The sequence below is a fragment of the Doryrhamphus excisus genome, chromosome 5 (assembly GCF_030265055.1).
Source record: "Doryrhamphus excisus isolate RoL2022-K1 chromosome 5, RoL_Dexc_1.0, whole genome shotgun sequence".
Taxonomy (NCBI): domain Eukaryota; kingdom Metazoa; phylum Chordata; class Actinopteri; order Syngnathiformes; family Syngnathidae; genus Doryrhamphus; species Doryrhamphus excisus.
Genome location: NC_080470.1, coordinates 18,315,598 through 18,342,212, shown reverse-complemented (window position 1 = coordinate 18,342,212; position 26,615 = coordinate 18,315,598). Strand labels below are relative to the sequence as shown.

General features: G+C 40.8%; 1 protein-coding gene across 5 annotated transcripts in view; it reads right to left on the bottom strand.

Annotated features, from left to right (window-relative positions):
• Positions 1 to 610: 610 nt before the first annotated feature.
• The window catches only part of opa1 (OPA1 mitochondrial dynamin like GTPase), a 44,397-nt gene continuing 18,392 nt past the window's right edge, over positions 611 to 26,615 (bottom strand). For 4 of the 5 annotated variants that reach the window (XM_058073198.1, XM_058073202.1, XM_058073200.1 and 1 more), the window contains 13 exons: positions 26,470 to 26,585; positions 24,593 to 24,657; positions 24,412 to 24,488; positions 22,501 to 22,666; positions 20,437 to 20,589; positions 20,212 to 20,320; positions 18,656 to 18,735; positions 18,391 to 18,531; positions 18,206 to 18,322; positions 18,052 to 18,145; positions 17,865 to 17,975; positions 1,131 to 1,207; positions 611 to 1,049 (listed from right to left, as the gene is read on the bottom strand). In XM_058073198.1, coding sequence (XP_057929181.1) covers positions 1,143 to 1,207; positions 17,865 to 17,975; positions 18,052 to 18,145; positions 18,206 to 18,322; positions 18,391 to 18,531; positions 18,656 to 18,735; positions 20,212 to 20,320; positions 20,437 to 20,589; positions 22,501 to 22,666; positions 24,412 to 24,488; positions 24,593 to 24,657; positions 26,470 to 26,585 — 1,294 coding nt within the window. In that variant the 3' untranslated portion in view covers positions 611 to 1,049; positions 1,131 to 1,142. Of the gene's footprint in view, positions 1,050 to 1,126; positions 1,208 to 17,864; positions 17,976 to 18,051; positions 18,146 to 18,205; positions 18,323 to 18,390; positions 18,532 to 18,655; positions 18,736 to 20,211; positions 20,321 to 20,436; positions 20,590 to 22,500; positions 22,667 to 24,411; positions 24,489 to 24,592; positions 24,658 to 26,469; positions 26,586 to 26,615 lie in introns of all 5 variants that reach the window. The other variant, XM_058073199.1, reaches the window with a different exon arrangement.

The window sequence follows — 26,615 nt, the reverse complement described above, 5'->3', positions numbered from 1 at the left end:
AAGAGAGCAGGGTGGAAATAACAACACAATAACAGTTAGTTATTGATTATTCTCGGAGTTTGTACCGCCCCTGAATCACACGCGGACAGCTGTTCCTAATGTTTTGCCTCATGGTGGATACAGCTCGCGGTGTGATGCAAAACGGTACAGAAATAAAGCAATACTTTATGATTATGAGCTCACGTGGCCATGTTTGAGCAATTGTATTTACATTTAAATAAAGTTTTTTTTTTAAGCACAACCTGGATACTCCTTAGTGAAAGGTGAAAACGTGCAATAAGACATTCTTCTCTCACATACACACATAAAGCCAGAAACACGATAACAAGTGGAACCGGCTTAAGTCTATACCGCCGTGGCGCTAGCTGACTCCATAATTGCCGCCATGCTGACACAATGACTTGGGAATATGAACAAATAAATAAAATGTGTTTCTTTTGTTCCTTGCTGTGGTGGAATCCAGGTTAATACTGTTTACATGTTTGTATTTTATTCTGAAGCTGAACAGGAAGTGAGTGTGTGCATGTTTTAATGTTGTGTATTGACAATACTACAACACATAAACGGATCATTTTTCATATAAATGACCCCTTTGGATCGACTATGTGTGTAAAAAAAAAAAAAAAAAAACGTTGATAAGACGGGTTGTCGACATAAGCGGGTTCCACTGACATAATTAACGAGTAAGTGTGTGACGTCAATTCCAGTCCAGCGGAAATAATTGTCCATGTGGTGGTTGATAAATGCGATGCAAAGCTTGAAGGTTCAACACAAGGCAACGAAACGTGACGACTGTTCAACGTGCGGTCGGATTTGCTTCCGCGTTGCAATGTTTTGGTGCACAGGACAGTTTCCAAGGAAAAAAAAAAAAAGGATGTAATCCAAGAAAAAGCGCCTGGCATATGTTGCCGTTCTTCCTTTGAGGTCCATTTTCGCATCCACGTGGGAGGGGCGTCAGGGGGCGTGGGCGTTGTCACGGCCACAAAGTCACAATAGTCATTTTCTACTTTGCCTATTCAGTGCAAAACAACCTTTACTTTGCAACGCTTCTGTAGAGCAGAGTGGAGGAAGCGGCAGACATTTTAGACATGTGGAATACTGTACCGTGTACTCGGTCGTCGCTTACCCACTTTTTTTTTTCATTATTTCTCCTTGTGTAGAGCTTCTATGAAGGCTTCAAGCTTCTCCTGGATTTCACGTACTTTCTCTGAAAACACGAAAAAAAAAGCTTCGGTTAGTGAGTGTTTTCCGGTATGTAAACAATACGCAGCGGATTCCCTCCACATTCCCAATTCGGCATTCACACAGTTGGTGAAATTAGGTGCATTTTACTTGATAATACAGACACAATGTACAGCATACATCTAGAGCCCACGTACTTCGGTACGAGGTACATTATAAAAAAAAAAACAAGACAAAAAAACAACAACGTTAAACTGTATTATGGAAAGCAGGAAGTGAACAAATGTAACAGTTACTGATTGTAAAAGTACTTCATTTTTCCCCAACTCTCTTGTCTTGTTTTTTTTAATTAATAATAATAATAAATAAATAAAAAATAAATAAAAAATAAATACAAAATAAATAAATAATAAATAATAAAATAAAATAAAACAATAAAATAAAACAAACAGGAAAGCAGGAAGTGAACAAATGTAACAATTACTGATTGTAAAAGTACCAGATGGAGGGGTAGGATTTAATAAGCTTTGTTTCTTCCTGTCGCTTCATTTTTCCCAACTCTCTTGTCTTGTTTTTATTAAATAAAATAAAATAGGAAAGCAGGAAGTGAACAAATGTAACAGTTACTGATTGTAAAGGTACTTCATTTTTCCCAACTCTCTTGTCTTGTTTTTTTTAAATAAAATAAAATAACATAAAATAGGCCACCCTCGGGCATCTCTGTGTGGAGTTTGCATGTTCTCCCCGTGCATGCGTGGGTTTTCTCCGGGTACTCCGGTTTCCTCCCACATTCCAAAAACATGCTAGGTTAATTGGCGACTCCAAATTGTCCATAGGTATGAATGTGAGTGTGAATGGTTGTTTGTCTATATGTGCCCTGTGATTGGCTGGCGACCAGTCCAGGGTGTACCCCGCCTTACGCCCGAAGACAGCTGGGATAGGCTCCAGCACCCCCCGCGACCCTCGTGAGGAAAAGCGGTAGAAAATGAATGAATGAATGAACATAAAATAGGAAAACAGGAAGTGAACAAATGTAACAGTTACTGATTGTAAAAATACTTCATTTTTGCCAACTCTCTTGTCTTGTTTTTTAAAAATAAAATAAAATAGGAAAGCAGGAAGTGAACAAATGTAACAGTTACTGATTGTAAAAGTACCAGATGGAGGGGTAGGATTTAATAAGCTTTGCTTCTTCCTACTCCTTTTGGACATGTGGAACTGGGAACTGATTATGGGATGCACTCAATTGTAATCTGATGCATGTTCAAATTAAATTAAACCATTACCATTACCAAATTGTCAGGATCTACTGGATTGAAAGGATGAGATTGGGGTTCTAAGGTGGGCACTTCCTTCATCTTTTCCATCCTCTTCCTGTCGCCATTTTTTTTTTTTTAAATCGAAGAACGTCTGGAGCTGCGTGTTACGTCATATCTCAGCATTCGATGAAAGAACGCACCCGGGAACAGGAAAAGATAAAGTTCAATCTTGCCAATATTTTATAATTAAGCTCGGCACAAGTTTTATATAGATATGTATTTTCTTTTTTTAATAAAACTGGACTTGTGAATGGCGTATAGAAGGGTTTAGATGAGGGGTCTCACACATGCGGCCCGCGGGCCTTGAGGCCCCCGCCTTGATATGAAAGTTTAATGTTAGTGCGGCCCGCGCAAGTTTGATATGGATGCTGTATGGTATCATGTACCCAGAAAAAGTATTACGTTTGATTCATGTTCATGTTAAAGGTTAAATAACTGTTAATAGTTATCCTCCCTATCTGTGTGGAAGTGGTACGTTTTTGGCTATTTAAGTTTAAAGGAAATAACTTGAAGGCTACCATTTAGGTCGCTAGCTCTCTAATTTGCGAGTTAGCATGTGTCTCAAGACCCTGCAGTTGCGCAATATGTTGTAAATAAAGAGTATAAATGTGACTATAGTCGTGTTTTGTCATGTCTACAGGGCTCTAATAATGCTTTGTTCATTTTAATCTGAAAAAAATAATTTGTCTACCCACCAACTATATGTGGTTTCTTAAGTTTTTATTATTTGTCGTTTTATTATTATTATTATATTTATTTATTACTGATTGATTTTCTTTATTATTGATTTGTCTATTTATTTTTCATCTTATTTTGTGCAGAAAAATAAAAATTAAGATATTTGAGAAGAGTGGAATGTTTTATCAGAGCTTTTATTGTAGAAAATCGGAACCAAAGCACTGAAAAAGTTTGTATATTTTTCTGTTTTTAATAAATGCGTTTTTTTGTTTTTTTTTGGAAAACCTGATGCGGCCCAGCCTTGCCCAGACCCTAGCTCCAGTGGCCCCCAGGTAAATTGAGTTTGAGACCCCTGGTTTAGATTCTGTTCCACAGATGGCGCTAATGCACATGAAAGCTGCTTGCTAACCGCCAATAAACAACATAAGAAGAAAAACGAAGAAGAAGAAGAACACACCCAATTGAGCGGGTACAAGATACCTCAATCGGATTGAAGAAAGGAATATTCCACCCCTGGGAATCCGATTATATATTCATTCCGATTGGCACTTTTCTTTCGGAATGAGGTGTATACAAAGGTTAAATTCTTTCCGTTTGAGCAAATAACCCGAATGGAATTGGAATATTTGGGTCCATGTAAACACGACTAGTGTTGCCAAATGACAAAATAAATTATCATAATTTTTATGAATTAGTGTGACCCTATGCACGCATATTGTCATGAATGGAGCATGGCTTGAGAAAACCATTCCGGGTTGTGTTTTTTTTTCCCCCTGCAGGTAGACATTCCATGACATTCTCTCACCAAAACACCAGATGGTCTGCGTGCGGAAAGACAGTGGAACCTGAAGGCATCCCCGTGTCACACGCAATGATGAAGATTTGTGCACCGTTTAGCAAAGGCCACATCAAAGCTAGCGGTGGCATATACAGCCGGCGGGCGGGCGCACGGCCAACAGTCGGTAGGAGATACCATAACACAGAGTGAGAAGAGGGGGGGGGGGTCTACTGGAAAAACATCACTTCATGCTCACACTCCTATTGTCCAGACACTCGCATCGGACGAGCGGGGCCTCATGTAGCGTCACACGAGATGAGCAAGCGGTCTAAAGCGGCTCTTAATCGCTGATTAAACAGTAGCTGAAGCAAGTCCAATTCCAGCTTGCTGGCCCTCAGCTTCCATGTCCGCCTCGGCTAATCTGCCTTGATCTGCCTCGAGCACAAACTCAAACAAGCGGCTCGGATGAACAAACTGTCGCAGGCCGCTCTATCTTCAATCACCGAGGCCGCACCAGATCCCGGAGAACCTTTCATTCCATTGTTTTCCTACGCAGGCGCCCGATGACAACAAAGCGTGGACTGTCCGTTTCATGGGTGATAAATCATTGTGGTCCGGGGACCTCGGAGCGACACTGTCCTAAGTGTCCATTTCAGGTCAAGACAAAAGGTGACAAGTATGCACGTGCTTTGCAGCGAAACTCGATCTCAAGGCGGCTTCTTTTGAAAGCGAGCGACGGGCAGAGGTGTCGCTTTCCCGACAGAAAATCACACATTTGTTTGGAAAGATGTGAGCACCCCCCCCTTCCCCCGCCCGCTCCTGAAACAGTAGTAGACGTGGGTGCGAAATAACACCAGCATGAAAAAAAAAAAACCTGGACGTCTAATAGCCCAATGTGGACCCCCTCAGTCGGGCAACATGTACTTCATACTTAACCCTCCTCTTGTGTTAGGGTCGGCAGCGACTCGTTTTATATTTTAATAATAAAAAGAATCACATAACATTTGTTTATTGCATCAGGGCTTTTTGACTTTGTCAGGAAACTGTATTTCAACAAAATAAAACAAAAAAATAAATTTTACTACATTTTAAAATGGTCTGGTTGAAATTATGATTTTTAAAAAAATATTTATTCATTCATTTATTTTTAAATTTTTTTCATTTTATTTTAAATTTTTTTTGAAATTATGATTTTTTAAAATTATGATAATTCTTACTACATTTTAAAATGGTCTGGTTGAATTTTTTTAAATATTATTAATATTTTATTAATATTAATATTTTTTATTTTTAAATTGTTTTAAATGTTTTTAATTTTTTGAAATTATTATTTTTTTAATTATGATCATTTTTACTACATTTTAAAATGGTCTGATTGAAATTCTGATTTTTTGAAATTATTTTTTTAATTTTAATTTTTTTATTTTAAATTTTTAATATATATATATTATATATATATATATATATGGGTCACAATTGACCTGAACCTTAAAATTGACCTTAAAATAAAAAATAAATCAAACTAATTGATTTAAGAGATATGTTCTATAGCCCTCAGTAATAGCCAGGAAACAAATCAATTTATTAATATGATTCTTTTGATGTTCATTTGACCATTTTTGGAAATTAAAATGGAGGGGTATAGTGCCAAAAAAAGGCCTCCATGCCCAAACCAAAAGTATTAAAACCAATATTTTCATGGATGAGGGAGCCTAAGAAGGTAACCAAGACATGAGAAGCAAATTTGATGGTAACTTATTGTTTTTTGTGTATTTTATAGCTGATTTAATACATGGGTCAAAACCCACCCGGTAACATAAGAGATGATACCAGAAAGCTAACACAAGAGGAAGGTTAAAACTTTTCACCATGGCCAAGTCAAGTCTCAAGTCAAGTCATTAAGTCCAAAGTTTAGAATCCATAAGCACTGTTTTGTGACTCCAAAATATGCAATTTAAACTAAAAAAACACAGAAAACTAACCCACACAATGTTTGGGTTTTCAAGCTCTAACACACTGAAGTTAATGACGCCAACATTTAAATTAATCCAGAAAAATGACTAAAGTTCCTTCGGATGCAAAATCTGATTCTCTTGTACAGAACCACAACGTTAAATTATTGAATTGTTAACACGGGTGTCGATGTGACGCCTAATGGAGGCATTACGGGGGGGCCAGTGGTGCGGGGGGCACGCTGATTAAGTCACAGAAGCAGGTGTGGAGTAGAATGAAACATGACCTGAGCCGCGCCACGGCGGCACGCAGGCCTCCGCGGGGGCTCGGATCAAGTGCGACTGACAGAGTGATCCCGGTGTGACCGCGGGACGACATAACTCAATCCCGGCCAATCAGGGGAGGATTACCAAACATCTGTCTGAGTGGATGAAAAGGGGTTTTGGGAGGCGTAAGGAAAGGAGGCTGCCCACAGTGCGATCTTCAAAACACAGCGGGGAAAGCCCACGGCTCGGGCTTCAAACATTAGCTTGGTTTGATGTGGCTGGTGACCGAGGTGCTACATCCTTAGCGTGCTAATGCAGGTAAAAAGGGAACACATCTGCCGACTGACACTTGGGGACTGGAGAGTATTAGACGTTAGATGAGGGTCTGTGGGTGGCAAAACCGGGGCTTGGACTCGATTTTCTACCGCTTATCCACACGGGGGTGCTGGAGCCTACACCAGCTGTCTTCGGACGATAGGCGGGGTACACCCTGGACTGGTGGCCAGCCAATCACAGGGCACATATAGACAAACAACCAAGCTACCCGCTAGCTAGCTTGCGAGCTACCTACCTGCTAGCTGCTTGCGAGCTAACCGCCAGCTTGCGAGCTAACCGCCAGCTTGCGAGCTAACCGCCAGCTTGCGAGCCAACTGCTACCTTGCGAGCTAACTGCTACCTTTAGAGCTAACCAGTTAACATCAAATTTATTTCCTCTAAACTTAAGCCAAAAACAAATCACTTCCACATGCTTCTACCGCTTTTTCCTCACGAGAGTCACAAGGGTGCTGGAGCCTATCCCAGCTGTCTTCGGGCAAGAAGCGGGGTACAGCCTGGACTGGTGGCCAGCCAATCACAGGGCACATATAGACAAACAACCATTCACACCTATGGACAATTTGGAGTTAGCCAATTAACCTAGCATGTTTTTGGAATGTGGGAGGAAACCGGAGTACACGGAGAAAACCCACGCATTCACAGGGAGAACATGCAATTGGTGGAATTGAACTCGGGTCTCCTAGCTGTGAGGCCTGCGTGCTAACCACTCGTACCCCGTGCACCCTCATATTAATATTAATCATTCATTCATTTTCTATCGGTTATCCTCACGAGGGCCGCGGTGGCGCTGGAGCCTATCCCAGCTGTCTTCGGGCGAGAGGCGGGGTACACCCTGGACTGGTGGCCAGCCAATCACAGGGCACATATAGACAAACAACCATTCACACTCACATTCATACCTATGGACAATTTGTAGTCGCTAATTAACCTAGCATGTTTTTGGAATGTGGGAGGAAACAGGAGGAAAACCTGGAGAAAACCTATGCATTCACACAGAGATGGCCGAGGGTGAGATTGAACCCTGGTCTCCAAGCTGTGAGACCTGCGTGCTAACCACTCGACCACCGTGCAGCCTGTACATTTTATTATTTTACTTAATTTTTTCGTCACTATACCTCAATAACCTACCAATTACAAGCAAGTAATTTAATGCATAATAGTAGTAATAGTGATGTCATAAGTAAGGGGGTCTAATTGTAGCGCTAACCACTCGACCGCCGTGCAACCTACAACCAACATTAAAAACAAAATAAATCATTTTCAGATCAACCAGATTGGAGCTGTTCTGTCTCAGATTTCAGATCATGGGTTTTTCTAGCATTCATTCTAAATCGGGACAGTTCCATTATAGCAGTGCTTCTCAAATAGTGGACCGGGGGGGGGAAAAATGTCCGCCTGCTTCAAACAAGCAAGGAGTCCAGAACTTTCAGGAAAGCAAATATTCTATGGATGAGAAAGTGTGAGAAAGAGATATTTCTTCCATCTGTTTGGCACCAATGACAACAAAGAAGGAAACAAGCTCTATTTTGACTGTCCAGTATTAAGGCAACATAACAGAGTAGACAGAGTCTCCATTGCTGGTCCTCCACGGCAGATCTAAAACCCCATTTAGACTCGTGTTTACCTAAGAGATGAGCCCCAAAACACAGTCATTCAACCGCTCGCCCCTTTATCTCATCATGAATATTCCCATAATCCTCTGGCTTCCATCCCAGAGGCCCCTTCCTTTTACATGCCGGGTTGTAGTTGTATGGGCTGGTGCGGTGCGGGTGGTGGTAGTGGGGGGGGGGGGGGGGGGGGGGGTTGTGGGCCATTGACAAAAAGGGAGGGAAGTCCAATCCCTTCTTTAAAGAACGTCTCCAGGCTTGATCTCCACGTGAAATATATATCGGTTCACACTTACGGAAAGGGAGTTGCCACGGAATGCTGTTCGTTGACTGTACAAAGAGGCGGTCATGTTATCCTCATTTAACTCAAAAACATTCCCAAATGGAGGAAAACCTTTCATGTTTAACCCTCCTATTGTGTTAGGGTCGGCAAATAAAACAGAAAAATAATTTTTACTACATTTTAAAATGGTCTGGTTGAAATTATGATTTTTTTTAATTATTTTTTTTATTAATTAAAAATGTTTTTTTTTATTTATGATTTTTTTTGTCAACGAACCGCACATTTTCCTTACATGTCTGGTCAGAGTCACAAGTAACATGCTAGCAATGACTAGCTGCGCTTATGTTGACATGACTCAGGCAGACTGAGGGGTGTGGACTAAAATAGGTCCCACTGTATAAGATCTATCTGTTCAGGAGGATCTGGGCCTGATCCCAGACTCAATGGTAATGGTAATGGTAATAGCAATGGTTTTGTTTTGTTTTATTTTCTTTTGTTTTATTTTATTTTCTTTTAATTTATTTTCTTTTAATTTATTTTCTTTTAATTTATTTTCTTTTATTTTAATGTAATTTCATGTAATTTCATGTAATTTCATGTAATTTCATGTAATTTCATTTAATTTTTAAAAAACAAGACAAGAGAGTTGGGAAAAATGAAGCGCCAGGAAGAGGATGGAAAAGATGAAGGAAGTGCCCACCTTAGAACCCCAATCGCATCCTTTCAATCCAGTAGATCCTGACAATTTGGTAATGGTAATGTTTTAATTTCATTTGAACATGCATCAGATTACAATTGAGTGCATCCCATAATCAGTTCCCAGTTCCACATGTCCAAAAGGAGTAGGAAGAAGCAATTTTATGTCACGTACCAAAGTACGAGGCAAAAATATATATATTTTTTTATAAAAATAATATTTGTGCACCTTTTTGGAATTTGGGTTTGGCAGGATGGACACAAGTTGTGTGCCACTGTGACCTGGAATATAACCCAGCAGTCAGGGTAGAGAGGTGGACTACACCCTGGACTGGTCGGCAGTCTATGACATGAGGCCCCAGAAGGGGGGGGGGGGTTAACAGAGCGAAGGACAGTGACGCTAATAGCTTACTCTGGGGCAAAAACCAAGTAATCCTCTTTCTGGGATTTATTCCCACCGTTCCTGCCTGGAGGTAAAATCCAGGAAACGAGGAGGTAAAGAGGAGGTGCTATAAAAAGTGCCAACAGACAGAATGATTTCAACCGTAGGTCAAGTGCCAAGGTTGAGGCGCCCTCCTGTTTTACTCCTGAAAAACACGACAACAAAAGCAGCAACGCAGCACGGCCATAAGAGACCAGGTTTATGCTTGAAGACCAAGCTTGTCAGCGTTCACATGGAAGCTTTATTGCTTATGAGCGCCAAGGTCACAGTGGAGCTAAGGACCTGGAAGAGTTCAACACGCTGCTCTTTCCATCTTTAGAAAGACAATCTCTTAATGTAACAAACAGAAACCTCGTCTTTCCCCTCAGACTTCATTTGTTACTAAATGCAGACTGGAGCAGCTCAAGAAAGACATGAACCAAACGGGGAACCGGGATGTTGATAGACTGAACGCCGCGTCAATGACAGAGCAATGAATCTCGCTGGTCTTATCTAGAAAACAGATTCCTGGGAAAGGGCGGCCAAAGATGGGGTGACATGCCGAGGGGTCTGAACAGGTTCAAGCTTGGGGGCAGCCAGAGGGCGGACCGAGAAAGCTGACAAAGACTTGGTGCAATGTTTGGTTTGTGTTATGAACATATACACAAGATGCTAGGTTAATTAGCGACTCCAAATTGTCCATAGGTATGAATGTGAGTGTGAATGGTTGTTTGTCTATATGTGCCCTGTGATTGGCTGGCCACCAGTCCAGGGTGTACCCCGCTTCTTGCCCGAAGACAGCTGGGATAGGCTCCAGCACCCTTGTGACCCTCGTGAGGAAAAAGCGATAGAAGCATGTGGAAGTGGTTTGTTTTTGGCTTAAGTTTAGAGGAAATAAATTTGAGCTCTAGCCACTAGCTTGCGAGCTAGGTGCCAGCTTGCGAGCTAGCCGCTACCTTGCGAGCTAACCGCTACCTTGCAAGCTAGCTGCTAGCTTGCGAGCTAACTGCTACCTTGCGAGCTAACCAGTTAACATCAAATTTATTTCCTCTAAACTTAAGCCAAAAACAAACCACTTCCACATGCTTCTACCGCTTTTTCCTCACGAGGGTCACAAGGGTGCTGGAGCCTATCCCAGCTGTCTTCGGGCGAGAGGCGGGGTACACCCTGGACTGGTGGCCAGCAAATCACAGGGCACATATAGACAAACAACCATTCACACTCACATTCATACCTATGGACAATTTGGGGTCGCTAATTAACCTAGCATCTTGCGAGCTAACCGCTAGCTTGCAAGCTAACCAATTAACATCAAATTTATTTCCTCTAAATTTAAGCCAAACACAAACCACTTCCAGCCGCTAGCTAGCTTGCGAGCTACCTACCCGCTAGCTGCTTGCAAGCTACCTATCCGTTAGCTGCTTGCTAGCTTACAGGTTAACCACTAGCTTACAGGCTAACCGCTAGCTTGCGAGCTAACCGCTAGCTTACAGGCTAACCGCTAGCTTGCGAGCTAACCGCTAGCTAACCGCTAGCTTGCGAGCTAACCGCTAGCTAACCGCTAGCTTGCGAGCTAACCGCTAGCTAACCGCTAGCTTGCGAGCTAACTGCTACCTTGCGAGCTAGCTGCTACTTTGCGAGATAGCTGCTAGCTTGCGAGCTAGCTGCTACCTTGCGAGATAGCTGCTAGCTTGCGAGCTAGCTGCTACCTTTTGAGCTAACCAGTTAACATCAAATTTATTTCCTCTAAACTTAAGCCAAAAACAAACCACTTCCACATGCTTCCACCGCTTTTTCCTCATGAGGGTCACAAGGGTGCTGGAGCCTATCCCAGCTGCCTTCGGGCGAGAGGCAGGCTACACCCTGGACTGGTGGCCAGCCAATCACAGGGCACGTATAGACAAACAACCATTCACACACACATTCATACCTATGGACAATTTGGAGTCGCTCATTAACCTAGCATGTTTTTGGAATGTGGGAGGAAACCGGAGTACCCGGAGAAAACCCAGGAACCTCAAACTCCACACAGAGATGGCCGAGGGTGGGATTGAACTCGGTGAACGCGCTAACCACTCAACCGCCGTGCAGCCTGTACATTTTATTATTTTACTTATTTTCTTCGTCACTATACCTCAATAATGTACCAATTACAAGCAATAAATTGAATGCATAATAAAAAAGTAGTAATAGTGATGTCATGAGTACGGGGGTCTAATTGTAGTCTTGACTCACACCCAACATGGAATGGTCTATCTTTGTGTCATCAAAGAAGCTACTGCTGCTGGTACTTGTCTCCGTGAGGACGACGCAACACGACATCTTAAGACGATACGTCATCCCTTAGAGCAGAAGAGAGCACTTCTCTTTAAACCCTCGCTAATCACTCTCTGGAGGTAGCCGCTCCAAAAGAGGAGGAGGAGATGAAAGGAAAGCAAGTGTGAGGCTGAGAAAGCATTCCGCTGTGCAAGCCCAGACAACCGGAGCCCTATTGGATTTCGCTTCTTCTGTGCTAGAAGAGGAAGAGAGAAAATGAGCGCAAGCAGAAACGTGCACCAAACTGGCACTGCTGTAACGGCCTCAAACGCTGGATAACCATGACAGAACACTGGAAACGCCCCCACGGTAACAAACCTGGAAGAACTTCCTCGTAAACACACAAGAATATGCTGACTTCCTGAGTATCAGCTGAGGATGTCAACATTGGCTAAGCAATAATTCTTAAATAGGAGGTGATAAGGAATCATACGATAGGGAAATGTACTTATTTATGAACAAAATATTTTCAAAGTTAGAACATAAAAATGTCTTTAGGACCTTAAAAATTCACTTAAGATTGTTAGAGTCCATTTGACATAATAATAATAATAATAATAATAATAATAATAATTTATAATAATAATTACAAAAATAATAAAATAAAAATCATAATTTCAACCAGACCATTTTAAAATGTAGTAAAAATTATCGTAATATAAAAAAAGCATAATTAATTTTTTTTAATTTTAAAAAAAAATCATAATTTCAAGCAGACCATTTTAAAATGTAGTAAAAATTATCATAATATAAAAAAGCATAATTAAAAAAGTTTTTTAAATTAAAAAAAAAAAATCATAATTTCAACCAGACCATTTTAAAATGTAGTAAAAATTATTTTTTGGGGTTTTATTTTGTTGAAATAGAGTTTCCTGACAAAGTCAAAAAGCCTTGATGCAATAAACAAATGTTATGTGATTCTTTTTATGCATTAAAATGTAAAACGGGTCGATGCCGACCCTAACACAAGAGGAGGGTTAAGACATTTTATGAGATTTTAAGATAATTATCGACATTTTCAGGCCTTAAATTCCAATAGTGGATTTTAGCCTTTTGAAGACCAAGTGGAGATGGCGGACCACATAGAAATGTTGTCGACCGGGGGACCGGGACCCACTGTCGTTGCCAGTTTGTTGATGGTTTTTCAACCAATCTGAAATTTGACAGCCATGTGCTTGTCAGTCTCCTGCATATTTGTGTAGCAAATAGTAGACTAAACTAGAATAGAATAGACTAGACTAGAATAGAATAGAGCACAGTACGGTGCTTAGACTCATCCAGTCTGTTTAAACAAGGACAACAAGTTCAAGCCATGCACTGCTTTCAAGAGTTATGTGATTTATGTCCACACGTGTACGCTGTGGAACGTCACTCAATTGAAGATGACATCTTACACTTCATTAAAAGAAGCATGCTAACGTTGACAGTTCCTACGAGGTGCGGCCCCAACAGCCGCCAAGCGACATCCCGGTGGGTCTCCAAAGAGGCGTGTGCGTGCAGGCCCCGCTCCAGCGAAGGCAAGGTGCCATGCAGCTGGTCTGGCACACGCTGCATTGTAGTTCCAAGCACTGATTAGCAATGCTTTCACGCGCTCGCTCAATAATACGCACACCTGACCTCAACTTGGAACATGAGATGCGGCGGCGGGCCTTCCTGCAAGTAGGGGCAGATAGAGCTTAACAACAGACGGCCCCTGGGAGCAGAGCTCTGCCTTTTGTTAAGTGTGTTTGTTCTTTCTCCTGCCCCCGTTTTAGCCCCCCCCCCGCTCCTGTGGTCAGGTGAGGTGGGCTTTTAGTTGGATTTTTTTTTTCTTTTAGAGGAATACAGATCTAGAGGTCAGCTGCACGGACTTAGACAAAGGCAGTGGAGCAGCAAGAGAGAGAAGTTAACATATGCACGGGTGGGGACGGGGGGGTCTTTGGGCCGGATCGTGTAGCCTGTGGTATTAGCGGGCTGACCATCGGGGTCAGGTCACAGTTGAAGGCCTTAGGCACAAACTGATCTCCTGTCAGGAAAACAGGTTTAATAAAAAAGGTTGAATGAAGTTCAGGTCAACGGAAAAGTACGGCGGTTCGACCCCCAGCCTTTGGGTGTGCAGCGTGGGGATACATTATGGGGGTGTAAGGCACTGTGTCAGAAGACTGTTGGAAGGTTGCCACAGCAGCCCCCGAGCTTTGGGATCTACCGGCAGTTATTCCAGTAATCCAATACTACCGTCATTTCGCCACGTTGAACATTACATTCAAAATTAAATCACAAACGCAAGATAGCAGAGTGGTTATGCCACTGTGGAACATTCTGGGTAGTTCCTTTTATTATTTTTTATGGTAATGGTTTTAGATTACAATTGAGTGCATCCCATAATCAGTTCCCAGTTCCACATGTCCAAAAGGAGTAGGAAGAAGCAAAGCTTATTAAATCCTACCCCTCCATCTGGTACTTTTACAATCAGTAACTGTTACATTTGTTCACTTCCTGCTTTCCTAATATAATTTAAGTTTGTTTTAAGGTTTTTTTTTTTTTAAGTTTTTTATCTTAAAATTTTTTGTACTTTATTTTATTTTATTTATTTTTTTTATTTGTTGTCTATATATTTTCTATATTTTTTAAACTATATCAGCAAGTTGAAGTATTTGTGATTTTAGAAATAAGGAGTTAGTATGTTCTCTGTAGGCGGCATTTTGAATTATCCTTACTGACCTTTTTTGCAGTACATTTAGCGAGTGAAGATTGCTTTTGTAGTTATTAGCCCATATGGAAGAGACGAGTGCCGTGTTCGTGTGTGCTCTAATTTCGCTATTGGCTCGCTACAGCCACACCAGCTGAGTGCCATGTTTATAGTCGTCGAGTGGCATCGAGTGGCGTTTCGTCTGTCCAACAACACACAGCTGCAGATATCTGCTGGACAAGAGTCTGAAAATCTATTTGCCCAACACGAGTCTCTTTAATAGCAGTAGTAGCACAACATGAGTTGCGTTCAAAGACGGCATGTCATTGAAGATGATGCTTCCGTCTGCCGTCATAACAGACAGGTGTGACATGATTCACAAAAAATTATGTGATTAGTTAAATTAAACTAATTACATTAGTCACCGCCGTTAGTCACAGCCGTTAATTAACAATTTTAACTGCATTGTTATCATTAATGCAATGCAACTTGATAATCAATCAAGTAAAGGTAAGGAAATATTTTTCTAATTTTTGTCGTCTAACCAAATCATTTTTCATAATTAATTAATGATTCATGCATTAATGATACATTAATGCTGCATTAATCATGCAGGAAATATTTTTCACATTTTTGTCGTCTAACCAAATCATTTTTCATAATTAATTAATGATTAATGCATTAATGATGCATTAATGATGCAGGAAATATTTTTCAAATGTCGTCTAACCAAATAGTTTTTCATAATTAATTAATGATTAATGCATCATTAATCATTAATTCATTCACTAATCATGCATTAATCATGCAGGAAATATTTTTCAAATTTTTGTCGTCTAACCAAATCATTTTTCATAATTAATTAATGATTAATGCATTAATGCATGGTTAATGCATCATTATTCATAATTAATTATGAATAATGATGGGAAAAATATTTCCTGCAAGATTAATGCATCATTAATTCATGATGCATTAATCATTAATTATGAAAAATGATTTGTTAGATGACAAAAATTTGAAAAAAAATTTCCTTACCTTTACTTGATTGATGAATTATATTCCACTTTTGAAAATATTAAATATATAACATTATTTCCAAAATATTTTTAAATCAATAAAATAATAAAAAATAACATAAAACACAAATAAATAAAAAAAATTACAATCCATAACGTGTCTTATTTTGACATGCATTATTTGCAGGGTTTGCAGGCTACATAAATTGACTAAAGATGAATAAAGATTCTAAGATTCATGGTTAATGTTGCAAACAAAGGCGCCCCTTTCATTGGAAAACGGGTGATATCCCTCCGTGGGAATATTCCGGTGATGCAGTGACTATGTCAGACTATAAAAAGGGCTAGAAAGCTGCAAATACACTTAAAAGAATAGCAGTCAAACGTTTCTGCAGACTTTCACCGTTTGCTCCAAGAAAACCTTCTCACATTCTGCCAAGGAGCCAGACCGCCCCCCACATGCAACTGAGGCTGCACGTGCACGCACACGCACGCGCGCACACACACACACACACACACACACACACACACACACACACACACACACACACACACACACACACACACACACACAGAGCAAGTGTCAAGACAACTAATGACCCACAACTGCCACTCAAGTAGAACCCTGACAGAGTAAAAAAGATGTGGGAAGTGTACTTTCTGGTAGGGAAACATCTAAGTTCCAACGGTGAGTAGTTCAAGAGGAATTGTAAATGCCATTGTCATGTATTGTTGTGTATTTGCTGTATGGAACACAAGAAATTCCATCTTCATTCCCAATTGTGTTGTTTTGTTCGGTGGTCGGAATCATGGTCTGTCAAGTCTGTTCGATGACGTTTGGGTCTGACTTGTCTCATGGGTTCTGCAAGGCCAGGCAGGTCTTTGTGGGTGCTTTGTGTGTATTTAAAGGGGGGGGTTCCTTTTCGTCAAGTCAGGAGAAAGCTCCGTTTGCTTCCGTTTTAGCTTTGTTTGGCCAACGGGAGTACTAACAAGACTTGTGTAACTGCTTGGATTGATGCTTGTGTACTTAGATGAACAATTACATTTGTATCCTGCTCTTAAGAGGATACGGCCATGTGTGCGTTTGTGTTTAACTGGTGGCGCAAAAAAGGACGGATGAACGGATGTGTCTGTTTTCTTAAGACAATTACATGTCTTGGTCAAGCTAAGCAAACAGTCACCTGCAGTATATGCTACAATAACGACTTATCAGGATTTACCCAAACAGTAGGAACACTGTATTGGATGCCATGTTGGAAAGTGTGTGGTCTCTGACAAAATGCATAGGGTCTTATCATTGACTAAAACGTGACCAAAAGTTATCAAAACTCATAAAATTCAGACTTTAATTCAGACAGTCCAGGGTGCTCCCATATTTTTGACTTATAATAATAGTCATCATAATTTACACGGAACTTCTACTTTGACAACTAGTACTACTGGTTTGTTTTGTTTGTTCCTCACATCATAATTAATAACATTATAGCTGTGCGGTAGTGAAATAATAATGTTTTCCCTATAATGTTGCAATTTTAGTCTTGTAAAATTATGACTTTTTTCTTGTTAAAAATTTTGTCTGAATATATTTCATTTTTTTGTTTTTTTTTTAAAGTTTTTTTCCCACCATTTCTGCACTTCATTTTTGTTTTATTTTCTAAATATTTCCTCTTGCAATTATGACTTTATTCCTATAATATTTGGGAGTCTTTTCTTTAATATTTAACTTTACTATTTATTTTACTTTATTACCTCATATTATAATAATGTTCTTGTAAAATTGTGACTCTTATATTATTTAATTTAATTTTTAATTAAATGTAAATTAAATGTAAATGTAAATTAAATTAAATTTAAAAAGACACATTTTAATTTAACGCAATTTACGCAATTTAATTTAATTTAATTTTGAATTAAATTAAATTGCGTAAGACACAATTTAATTTAACGCAATTTACGCAATTTAATTTAATTTAATATTAAATTAAATTGCGTAAACTGCGTAAAATTAAATTGCGTCTTTTTAAATTTAAAGACGCAAAAATTAAAAATTTAATTAAATTGCATAAATTGCGTTAAATGAATTGCATCTTTTTAAATTTAATTTTAAATAAAATAAAATAAAATTTAATTAAATATTATTATTAAATTATATCATTTTATATTATTAAATTATATTATATATTATTAATATAACAGCCACTTTTTAAATGGGCAAGTCATTGACCGGCAGTGGTGCCGAAGGTGATCAGTATTCTGGCTCAGATTAAGCACCGCTGCCCCCTATTGACCGCTCGCATCATTTTCCAAACATGTTGACAAGATCCAAGTAAATCACGTCTTACTGAGATCCTCGGCCAGCTGGACACGGCGACCGGTGATGAGGTGAGACTTCTTCTCTGTATCTTCTCCGAAGTCATCCAGCACCTCCTTGACGTTCTTCTCCAGTCGGCGCACTGCATGGAAAACATGACACTCATCACGAGTGCGGGTGGGGTGGCACAGCAACCACGCATCCAAGACCGGACTAACCTTCAGTGTTGGTGAGCTGCTGTCGTAGCGTGTTGGCTGTGATCACCAACATCCTCTGGATCCTCCAGAACAGGACCACGTCGTTGCACTCCAGCTGCGGAATTGTGCAGCAGTGAGCTTAAACACTTTAGGATAATATGTCGACATTCCTTACCTCAGAGTCAACAAAGTGCCTCTGGTAGTAGTAGAAGCCGCGCTTACAGAGGTTACAGTGGGACAGGGCCTTCTGTAAGAAGTGGCGTCGGTAGAGCTGATGCCAAGTGTCCTTGATCTGAACCCACGGGAGGAAGTCCGGTTAATACACGACAAGGCGTGCCCGCCAAATGCCGGTTATCTCACCAGCATGGGGTCCACTTCCACGCCTCGTCCTTCCAGGTTCTTCCTGACCGTGGTGACCTCGTCGTTGGCCAGGTAAGCCGTGTGCTCGTCGTGCAACTTCAGTAAGCGCTCCAGCTCCGTTTTGGTTTCATTATGGATGTGCTGCAAAGTGCAAAGTCAACATCGTCAACACAATGTTGAAGTAATACTGCAATATTATTATTATTATTATTATTATTATAAAACACTGCTTGGAAAACAAAACACCGTCGAGGAACGCACAGACCTGGTCTGGTGTTCGGTTCTTCCAGTACAGCCACCTCTGCTTCCAGTCTGGACCCACCATGTCTGCGATTACCGTTTCAGCTGCAAGATGAGAGGTACACAGGTATGAATATTTACTGGATATAGTATTCACCATGAGTACCATGATAAAATAAAAAAAAACAAAAACTGTAGATATGCTAAGAAGATATTTTATATTCCAAAACTGACAACTTTATTTTCTTATGTTTAATTTAATTTAATTTAATTTAATTTAATTTAATTTAATTTAATTTAATTTAATTTAATTTAATTTAATTTAATTTAATTTAATTTAATTTAATTTAATTTAATTTAATTTAATTTAATTTAATTTAATAACATTTCTGGAATTTTTCTAATGCTACTAAAATAACATTATTTTTCATTCAATTCAATTCAGACTTTAACCAGTCCAGGATGTCTTATAATAATAGTCATCATAATCATAATTTAGACGCAACTTCTACTTTGACAACTAGACCTACTTGTTTGTTTTGTTTGTTCCTCACATCATTAATAACATGATAGCTCTACAGTAGTGAAATAATAATGATTTCCCCATAATGTTGCAATTTTAGTCTTGTAAAATGATGAATTTTTTTCTGGTTAAAATTTTTTTGTCTGAATTTTTGTTGTTTTTTTCATGTTTTTCCCCCCATTTCTGAACTTCATTTTTGTTTTATTTTCCAAATATTTCCTCTTGCAATTATGACTTTATTCCTATAATATTTGAGACTCTTTTCTGTAATATTTAACTTTATTGTTACTTTATCACCTACTAAATATTACAATGTTCTTGTAAAATTGTGACTCTTAAATGTAATTAAATGTAATTAAATGTAAGTAAATTAAATTAAATTAAATGTAATTAAATTAAATGTAATTAAATGTAAGTAAATTAAATTAAATTAAATGTAATTAAATTAAATGTAATTAAATGTAAGTACATTAAATTAAATGTAATTAAATGTAATTAAATTAAATGTAATTAAATGTAATTAAATGTAAGTAAATTAAATTAAATTAAATGTAATTAAATTAAATGTAATTAAATGTAAGTAAATTAAATTAAATTAAATTAAGGGCGGCACGGTGGTCGAATGATTAGCGAGCAGACCTCACAGCTAGGAGACTAGGGTTCAATTCCTCCCCGTGCATGCGTGGGTTTTCTCCAGGTACTCCGGTTTCCTCCCACATTTCAAAAACATGCTAGGTTAATTGGCGACTCCAAATTGTCCATAGGTATGAATGTGAGTGTGAATGGTTGTTTGTCTATATGTGCCCTGTGATTGGCTGGCCACCAGTCCAGGGTGTACCCCGCCTCTCGCCCGAAGGCAGCTGGGATAGGCTCCAGCACCCCCACGACCCGGTAGAAAATGAATAAATTAAATTAAATTAAATTATTTATATTTTGACTTTATTCTTGTGAAATTAATGATATTTCCACTTTTGCTGCAGTTTTTAAAGGTGTCTTGTTAAATGATGGGTAGGGTGGGTCAATAACGGTCCTGCTCTAACATGTCGCAGGGAACATACTGTCTTTCAGGCGTGACTGCAGGGTTTCCTCCATGAACTGGATGGCAGCATCCCACTGGGGCTTGTCTGTGATGGAGCGGTCTTCTAGGGCGTTGTGCTGGATCACCCGCTGATGGGCACAACAAGAAAAAGATGCCAGCTGCATTACATGTACACGCACTGCGAGTGTCCCGATATGTGACCCTGGTGTGAAGGTAGCAAGAGTAGACTTGAGAAGGTCTTTACCAGGCTGTCCATGGCCCTCTCGTTCCACTTGTGCCTCTTGATGCTCTCGTCCTTCACGGCCTCCTTCAGCTTGTCAAAAATGTCATCCTGGTCTTTGCCTTTGTACTCGGCCATGAAGCGAGCAAATTCCTCCTGCAGAGTCTCCCAGGCAACCTGAAGGGGCGAAGACGTGGAGCACAAGTTCAACTGGATGATGTTGCCTTTCATATGCATGACAACACCTGATATCTTCCCCAGTAGACGGGATTCAAACGTTTCCAAAGATAATCATGTCATGTTTTGATGACTCACTAACAGAAGCATTCTTTACGATTAGGTTTGGTTTTTTTTGACTATTTCGGTACAAGAAGGTCAAAATTATCCTTTATTCTCAATTGACTTTATATACAATTTCACTGTTGGTACTACTACAGTACTACAGTACAATTTGGGCAACGGGTTTCTCTAAAATGTTTGGAATTCATGGCATTTCAAACAAAAATGACATGCTTCAAAGTGCGCTTAAATTTTTTTTTGCTTCACTGTGGCTGCATATGACAGTTTAAGTGAAAAAAAGCACAATTAAAAGTAGGAAAATATTCTATTTATAAATAAGGAATCCCACTTTGCGGAAATTGGCTTATCATGGAACCAAATAACCACAACTATTGTACTATGTGGAATGATGATGTGTCACGGTCACATCAGTCAGTTAAAAGTAGGCATCGACCGATATGTTTTTTTTTTCGTCCGATGCCGATGGCCGATTTTGCTTGGGCCGATACTGCTTTTGCGCCCTCAATTTATATGTAAAAATGACAATGATAACAAATATTCCAGGTCTCAAGTTTAAACAAATATTTATTGAAATGTAAACACTGAACACAGTAGGATTCAGCTTTCTTAAACAATCATTTAAACCAGGGGTCTCAAACACGCGGCCCGCGGACCAAATGTGGCCCACAGGACACAAGCTTGAGGCCCCCCGCCTTGATATGAAAGTTTAATGTTAGTGTGGCCCGTGCAAGTTTGATATGGATGCAGTATGGTATCATGTACCCAGAAAAAATTATTACGTTTGATTAATGTTCATGTTAAAGGTTAAATAACTCTTAATAGTTATCCTCCCTATCAGTGTGGAAGTGGTAAGTTTTGGCTATTTAAGTTGAAAGGAAATAACTTGAAGGCTACCGTTTAGGTCGCTAGCTCTCTAGTTTGCGAGTTAGCATGTGTCTCAAGACCCTGCAGTTGCGCAATATGTTGTAAATAAAAAGAGTATAAATGTGACTATAGTCGTGTTTTGTCATGTCTTCAGGGTTCTAATAATGCTTTGTTCATTTTAATCTGAAAAAAATAATTTGTCTACCCACCAACTATATGTGGTTTCTTAAGTTTTTATTATTTGCCGTTTTATTATAATTATTATTATATTTATTTATTTATTACCTATTGATTGATTTTCTTTATTCTTGATTTGTTTATTTATTTTTCATCTTATTTTGTGTAGAAAAATACAAATTAAGATATTTGAGAACAGTGGAATGTTTTATCAGAGCTTTTATTGTAGAAAATTGGAACCAAAGCGAAGTTTTTTAATTTTTTTTTGTTTTTAATAAATGCGTTGTTTTTTTGGGGGGGAAAACCTGATGCGGCCCAGTCTCACCTAGACCCGCGCTCCAGTGGCCCCCAAGTAAAGTTCATATCCATGTGAAAAACATTTCTGTCGTAGTTTAAGTTTTATCTAGCATCAATTTGATGACTGCTCCTCCGCAGTGATTATTATTATTCTTTTTTTCACTTGGCATTCATGCTACCTATTTCAAAGCAGCTAGCAATATTTCAACTAAACCTAACTGTTAGAGGCTAGTTAAGAGTCGAAAATGTACCGGCGGGGTGCCGCGACTGCGTGTGTTGCAGGGTCCTCCGGCAACACAAAGCTGCCCAGCGGATGCCTGTCTGTAAATCATGCGCGGAAAAATATATCGCCGATACCGATTCAAGTCAAGAACGCAAATATCGGCCCGATGTATCGGTCGATCATGAGTTAAAAGTTACAATGGCAAGTCCTGTGATGAAAAGGTTTACCTCCAGAGCTTTGTGTGGAAGCTGCTTGTCGGTCCACTGCTTGAGCTTGATGTCCACGGTGGTGTTGAAGGTCCCGGAGTCCATCGTTTGCGCGGCGGGCAGGTAGATGTTCTCAATCACGTGGGTGGACACGCGCTCCCAAAGCTTCTTTTGCAGGATTGCTTCCCTGTGATGGGAAAGACATGCATTCAAGTCGTATATCATATTATCATATACTACAGCTGTGACTGAGCTAGGAGACCAGGGTTCAATTCCACCCTCGGCCATCTCTGCGTGGAGTTTAGAAGCGGTAGAAAATGAATGAATGAATGAATGAATAATATTAATATGAGGCTGCATGGGGGACGAGTGGTTAGCACGCAGGCCTCGCAGCTAGGAGACCCGAGTTCAAGTCCACCAATTGCATTGGGTTTTCTCCGGGGACTGCGGTTTCCTCCCACATTCCAAAAACATGCTAGGTTAATTGGCGACTTGTCCATTAGTAAAATAATAAAATGTATGGACTGCACGGCGGTCGAGTGGTTAGCGTGTTCAACGAGTTCAATCCCACCCTTGGCCATCTCTGTGTGGTTTGCATGTTCTCCCCGTGCATGCGTGGGTTTTCTCCGGGTACTCCGGTTTCCTCCCGCATTCCAAAAACATGCTAGGTTAATTAGCGACTCCAAATTGTCCATAGGTATGAATGTGAGTGTGAATGGTTGTTTGTCTATATGTGCCCTGTGATTGGCTGGCCACCAGTCCAGGGTGTACCCCGCCTCTCGCCGAAGACAGCTGGGATAGTCTCCAGCACCCCTGCGTCCCTCGTGAGGATAAGAGGTAGAAAATGAATGAATGAATGAATGAATGAATGTATTGCAGTATTTGATTTGACGAATAATAGGCTATAGTCAACCACAAGACAGCGATCAATTAATGAATTTATTAATTTTTGAAACTTAATGACTGTATTATGGACTGAGTGGTTAGCGCGCATGCCACACAGCTAGGAGACCCGAGTTCGATTCCACCCTCGGCCATTTTTGGCCGGGTTTTCTCCGGGTACTCCGGTTTCCTCCCACATTCCAAAAACATGCTAGGTTAATTGGCGACTCCAAATTGTCCATAGTTATGAATGTGAGTGTGAATGGTTGTTTGTCTATATGTGCCCTGTGATTGGCTGGCCACCAGTCCAGGGTGTACCCCGCCTCTCGCCCGAAGGCAGCTGGGATAGGCTCCAGCACTACCGCGACCCTCGTGAGGATAAGCGGTAGAAAATAAATGAATGAATGAATAATATTAATATGAGGCTGCACGGGGGAAGAGTGGTTAGCACGCAGGCCTCGCAGCTAGGAGACCCGAGTTCAAGTCCACCAATTGCATGTTCTCCCTGTGCATGGGTGGGTGTTCTCCGGGGACTCCAGTATCCGCCCCCATTCCAAAAACATGGACATTATGACAATAGCTGTGACTGCACTTGATGCTGGATTCCAGCATGACCCTGTTAGCGGTTCCCACTCCAACCCCCGTGGCATTCTGACAACCGAGCAAAAAACACCCCAAGTCCCCCTTGAGACCAAATTAGTAGTGTGTCCCTCATTTATCTTAAACGGATGCTCATATTTCAATATGGTCACCCCGTTTTTGTTCTGGATGGGCATCTTCACTGTCAATAAACATGATCTCCAATTGTTTTGGCTGGATAACAGGGCCACCCGTTCCTGTCCACGGCTGCGGCTGGTAATTGTTTTTAATTCTGTAAAGCACTTTGTGTTGCATGTCTTTGCAGGAAAAGTGCTCTACAAATAAAGTTGATTTGATTTGAATCAAATGGTCCCCTATACGTGGTCCACTATATTCCATTCTGGATATGTCTATTCTCCAGAGAAGCATAGCATAGCATAGCATAGCATAGCATAGCATAGCGTGACGTACCAGTGCTGCGGCGTCACTTGACTCAAGCTGATGACTTCATCCAAGATCTCATTCTTGGCCTTTTCATAAAGTTCATTCTGCAAAGAGACGTGGATGATCAGTCAGTCGTACAACATTTTATCCACATGTCAATCAATTAATTTGACGATGTATCTATTAGACAGGGATGTGGTTTTCTCACCCGGTCCAGTTCTCTCAGACGAGGGTAGTTGTTCTTCCACTCCGTCTCCAGGTTGAAGCGGGATGCTGGAGTCATGGACGACCAAATGATTGAATGAACTATTTCAAGCGTCAGTTCTGTCACATTTTATATTTCATCATAATAGCTTGTGGTGCCGCTTTTATTCCAATCAGGTGATGACTGAAGTCACTTAAACACACTTAACTAGCCTCGTGGGACAAAAGAGGATGTGGGCCAATCACACGCTCTTGTCAAAAGTCAGTGGTTTTGCTCTCATTTATGTGCACACACACACACACACACACACACACAGAGTGCCAAGCCACAGCTCCCTACTCCCGTGGAGGTTCGGCTAATTGCCGGTTTGCGGGGCCACTGTGGCGCCGAACAAGGACGCAGACTGGCTGGAGCGCTAGTTGACGGGGCTGTGGATCGATACGCCACACAATGGGCCTATGGGAACCTACGGCCGCTCACGGCCATAAATCTCTGGCTTCCCTTTGCCTGTGATTGTCTCAGCTAATTGCTGCAGGAGGAGTCGGCGAGGTGGGAGGAGTAAGACCAACAGGGAGAAAGGAAAAGGGAAATGGGAATAATTGCACCTGTTCACTTAAAGGACAATGTCTTCCTGCTTCTGTCCGGAGAAAGGGATTCAAACATTCAGTTTCATTTAACCTTCATTGCATTGACTTTGTTTTAACTTGTCTTTCCTAACGCGTCTTCTTTAATTCATGTATCAATTTGATGCTTGGAAATGCTTCATTTAGGCAAATAAACTCAGCAAATTTGCTTAAATTTCCATATTTTAGGCGACAGTGACTCAGGAGGGGCTGCACGGAGGTTGAGTGGTTAGCACACAGACCTCACAGCTAGGAGACACGAGTTCAATCCCAACCTCGGCCATCTCTGTGTGGAGTTTGCATGTTCTTCCCGGGTTTTCTCCGGGTACTACGGTTTCCTCCCTGATTCCAAAAACATGCTAGGTTAATTAGCGACTCCAAATTGTCCATAGGTATGAATGTGAGTGTGAATGGTTGTTTGTCTATATGTGCCCTGTGATTGGCTGGCCACCAGTCCAAGGTGTACCCCGCCTCTCGCCTGAAGACAGCTGGTATAGGCTCCAGCACCCCCCGCGACTTTCGTGAGGATAGATAAATGAATGAATGGATGAATGAAGGGCGGCACGGCGGTCGTGTGGTTAGCACGCAGACCTAGCTAGGAGACCAGGGTTCAATTCCACCCTCGGCCATCTCTGTGTGGAGTTTGCATGTTCTCCCCGTGCATGCGTGGGTTTTCTCCGGATACTCCGGTTTCCTCCTACATTCCAAAAACATGCTAGGTTAATTGGCTAACTCCAAATTGTCCATAGGTATGAATGTGAGTGTGAATGGTTGTTTGTCTATATGTGCCCTGTGATTGGGTGGCCACCAGTCCAGGGTGTACCCCGCCTCTCACCCAAAGACAGCTGGGATAGGCTCCAGCATCCCCCGCGACCCTTGTGAGGATAAATAAATGAATGAATGGCTAGAGCAGGTCTCCAGAAACCAGAAGGTTCGGTCCTCGCTCCCTCCACCCAGTCACTGTCATCGTGTCCCTGGATGAGACCACTTCCCCCATGTTGCCTCCAGTGCTGCCCACACTGGTGTATGCATGTATATGAGTTTGGTGCCGTTGACTCAAATTGGCAGCCACGATTCCATCGGACTGCCGCTACATGCGCAATCTTTCTTCCAGACGCTTATAATAATAAATAAAGACATGTGTGCATGTTGAGGTGGAATCATGCTTTGTATTTGCACAACTAACCTTTAGTCGACCATGCACGTCGACTAAAGTGGACACTTTTAGCCAAAAACTACGGTGGCCCACAATCGTACCTTTGAAGACGTCAGCCTGCTGCTCAACAGACTCCCGCACCATTTTCCAGAAGCAGTCCGAGACGGCCAGACTCAAGTTCTTTGTGGTCACCTGATGGGCCTTCAGCATGCCGTCCCTGAGTGACACGACAGAAAATAATGTCAGC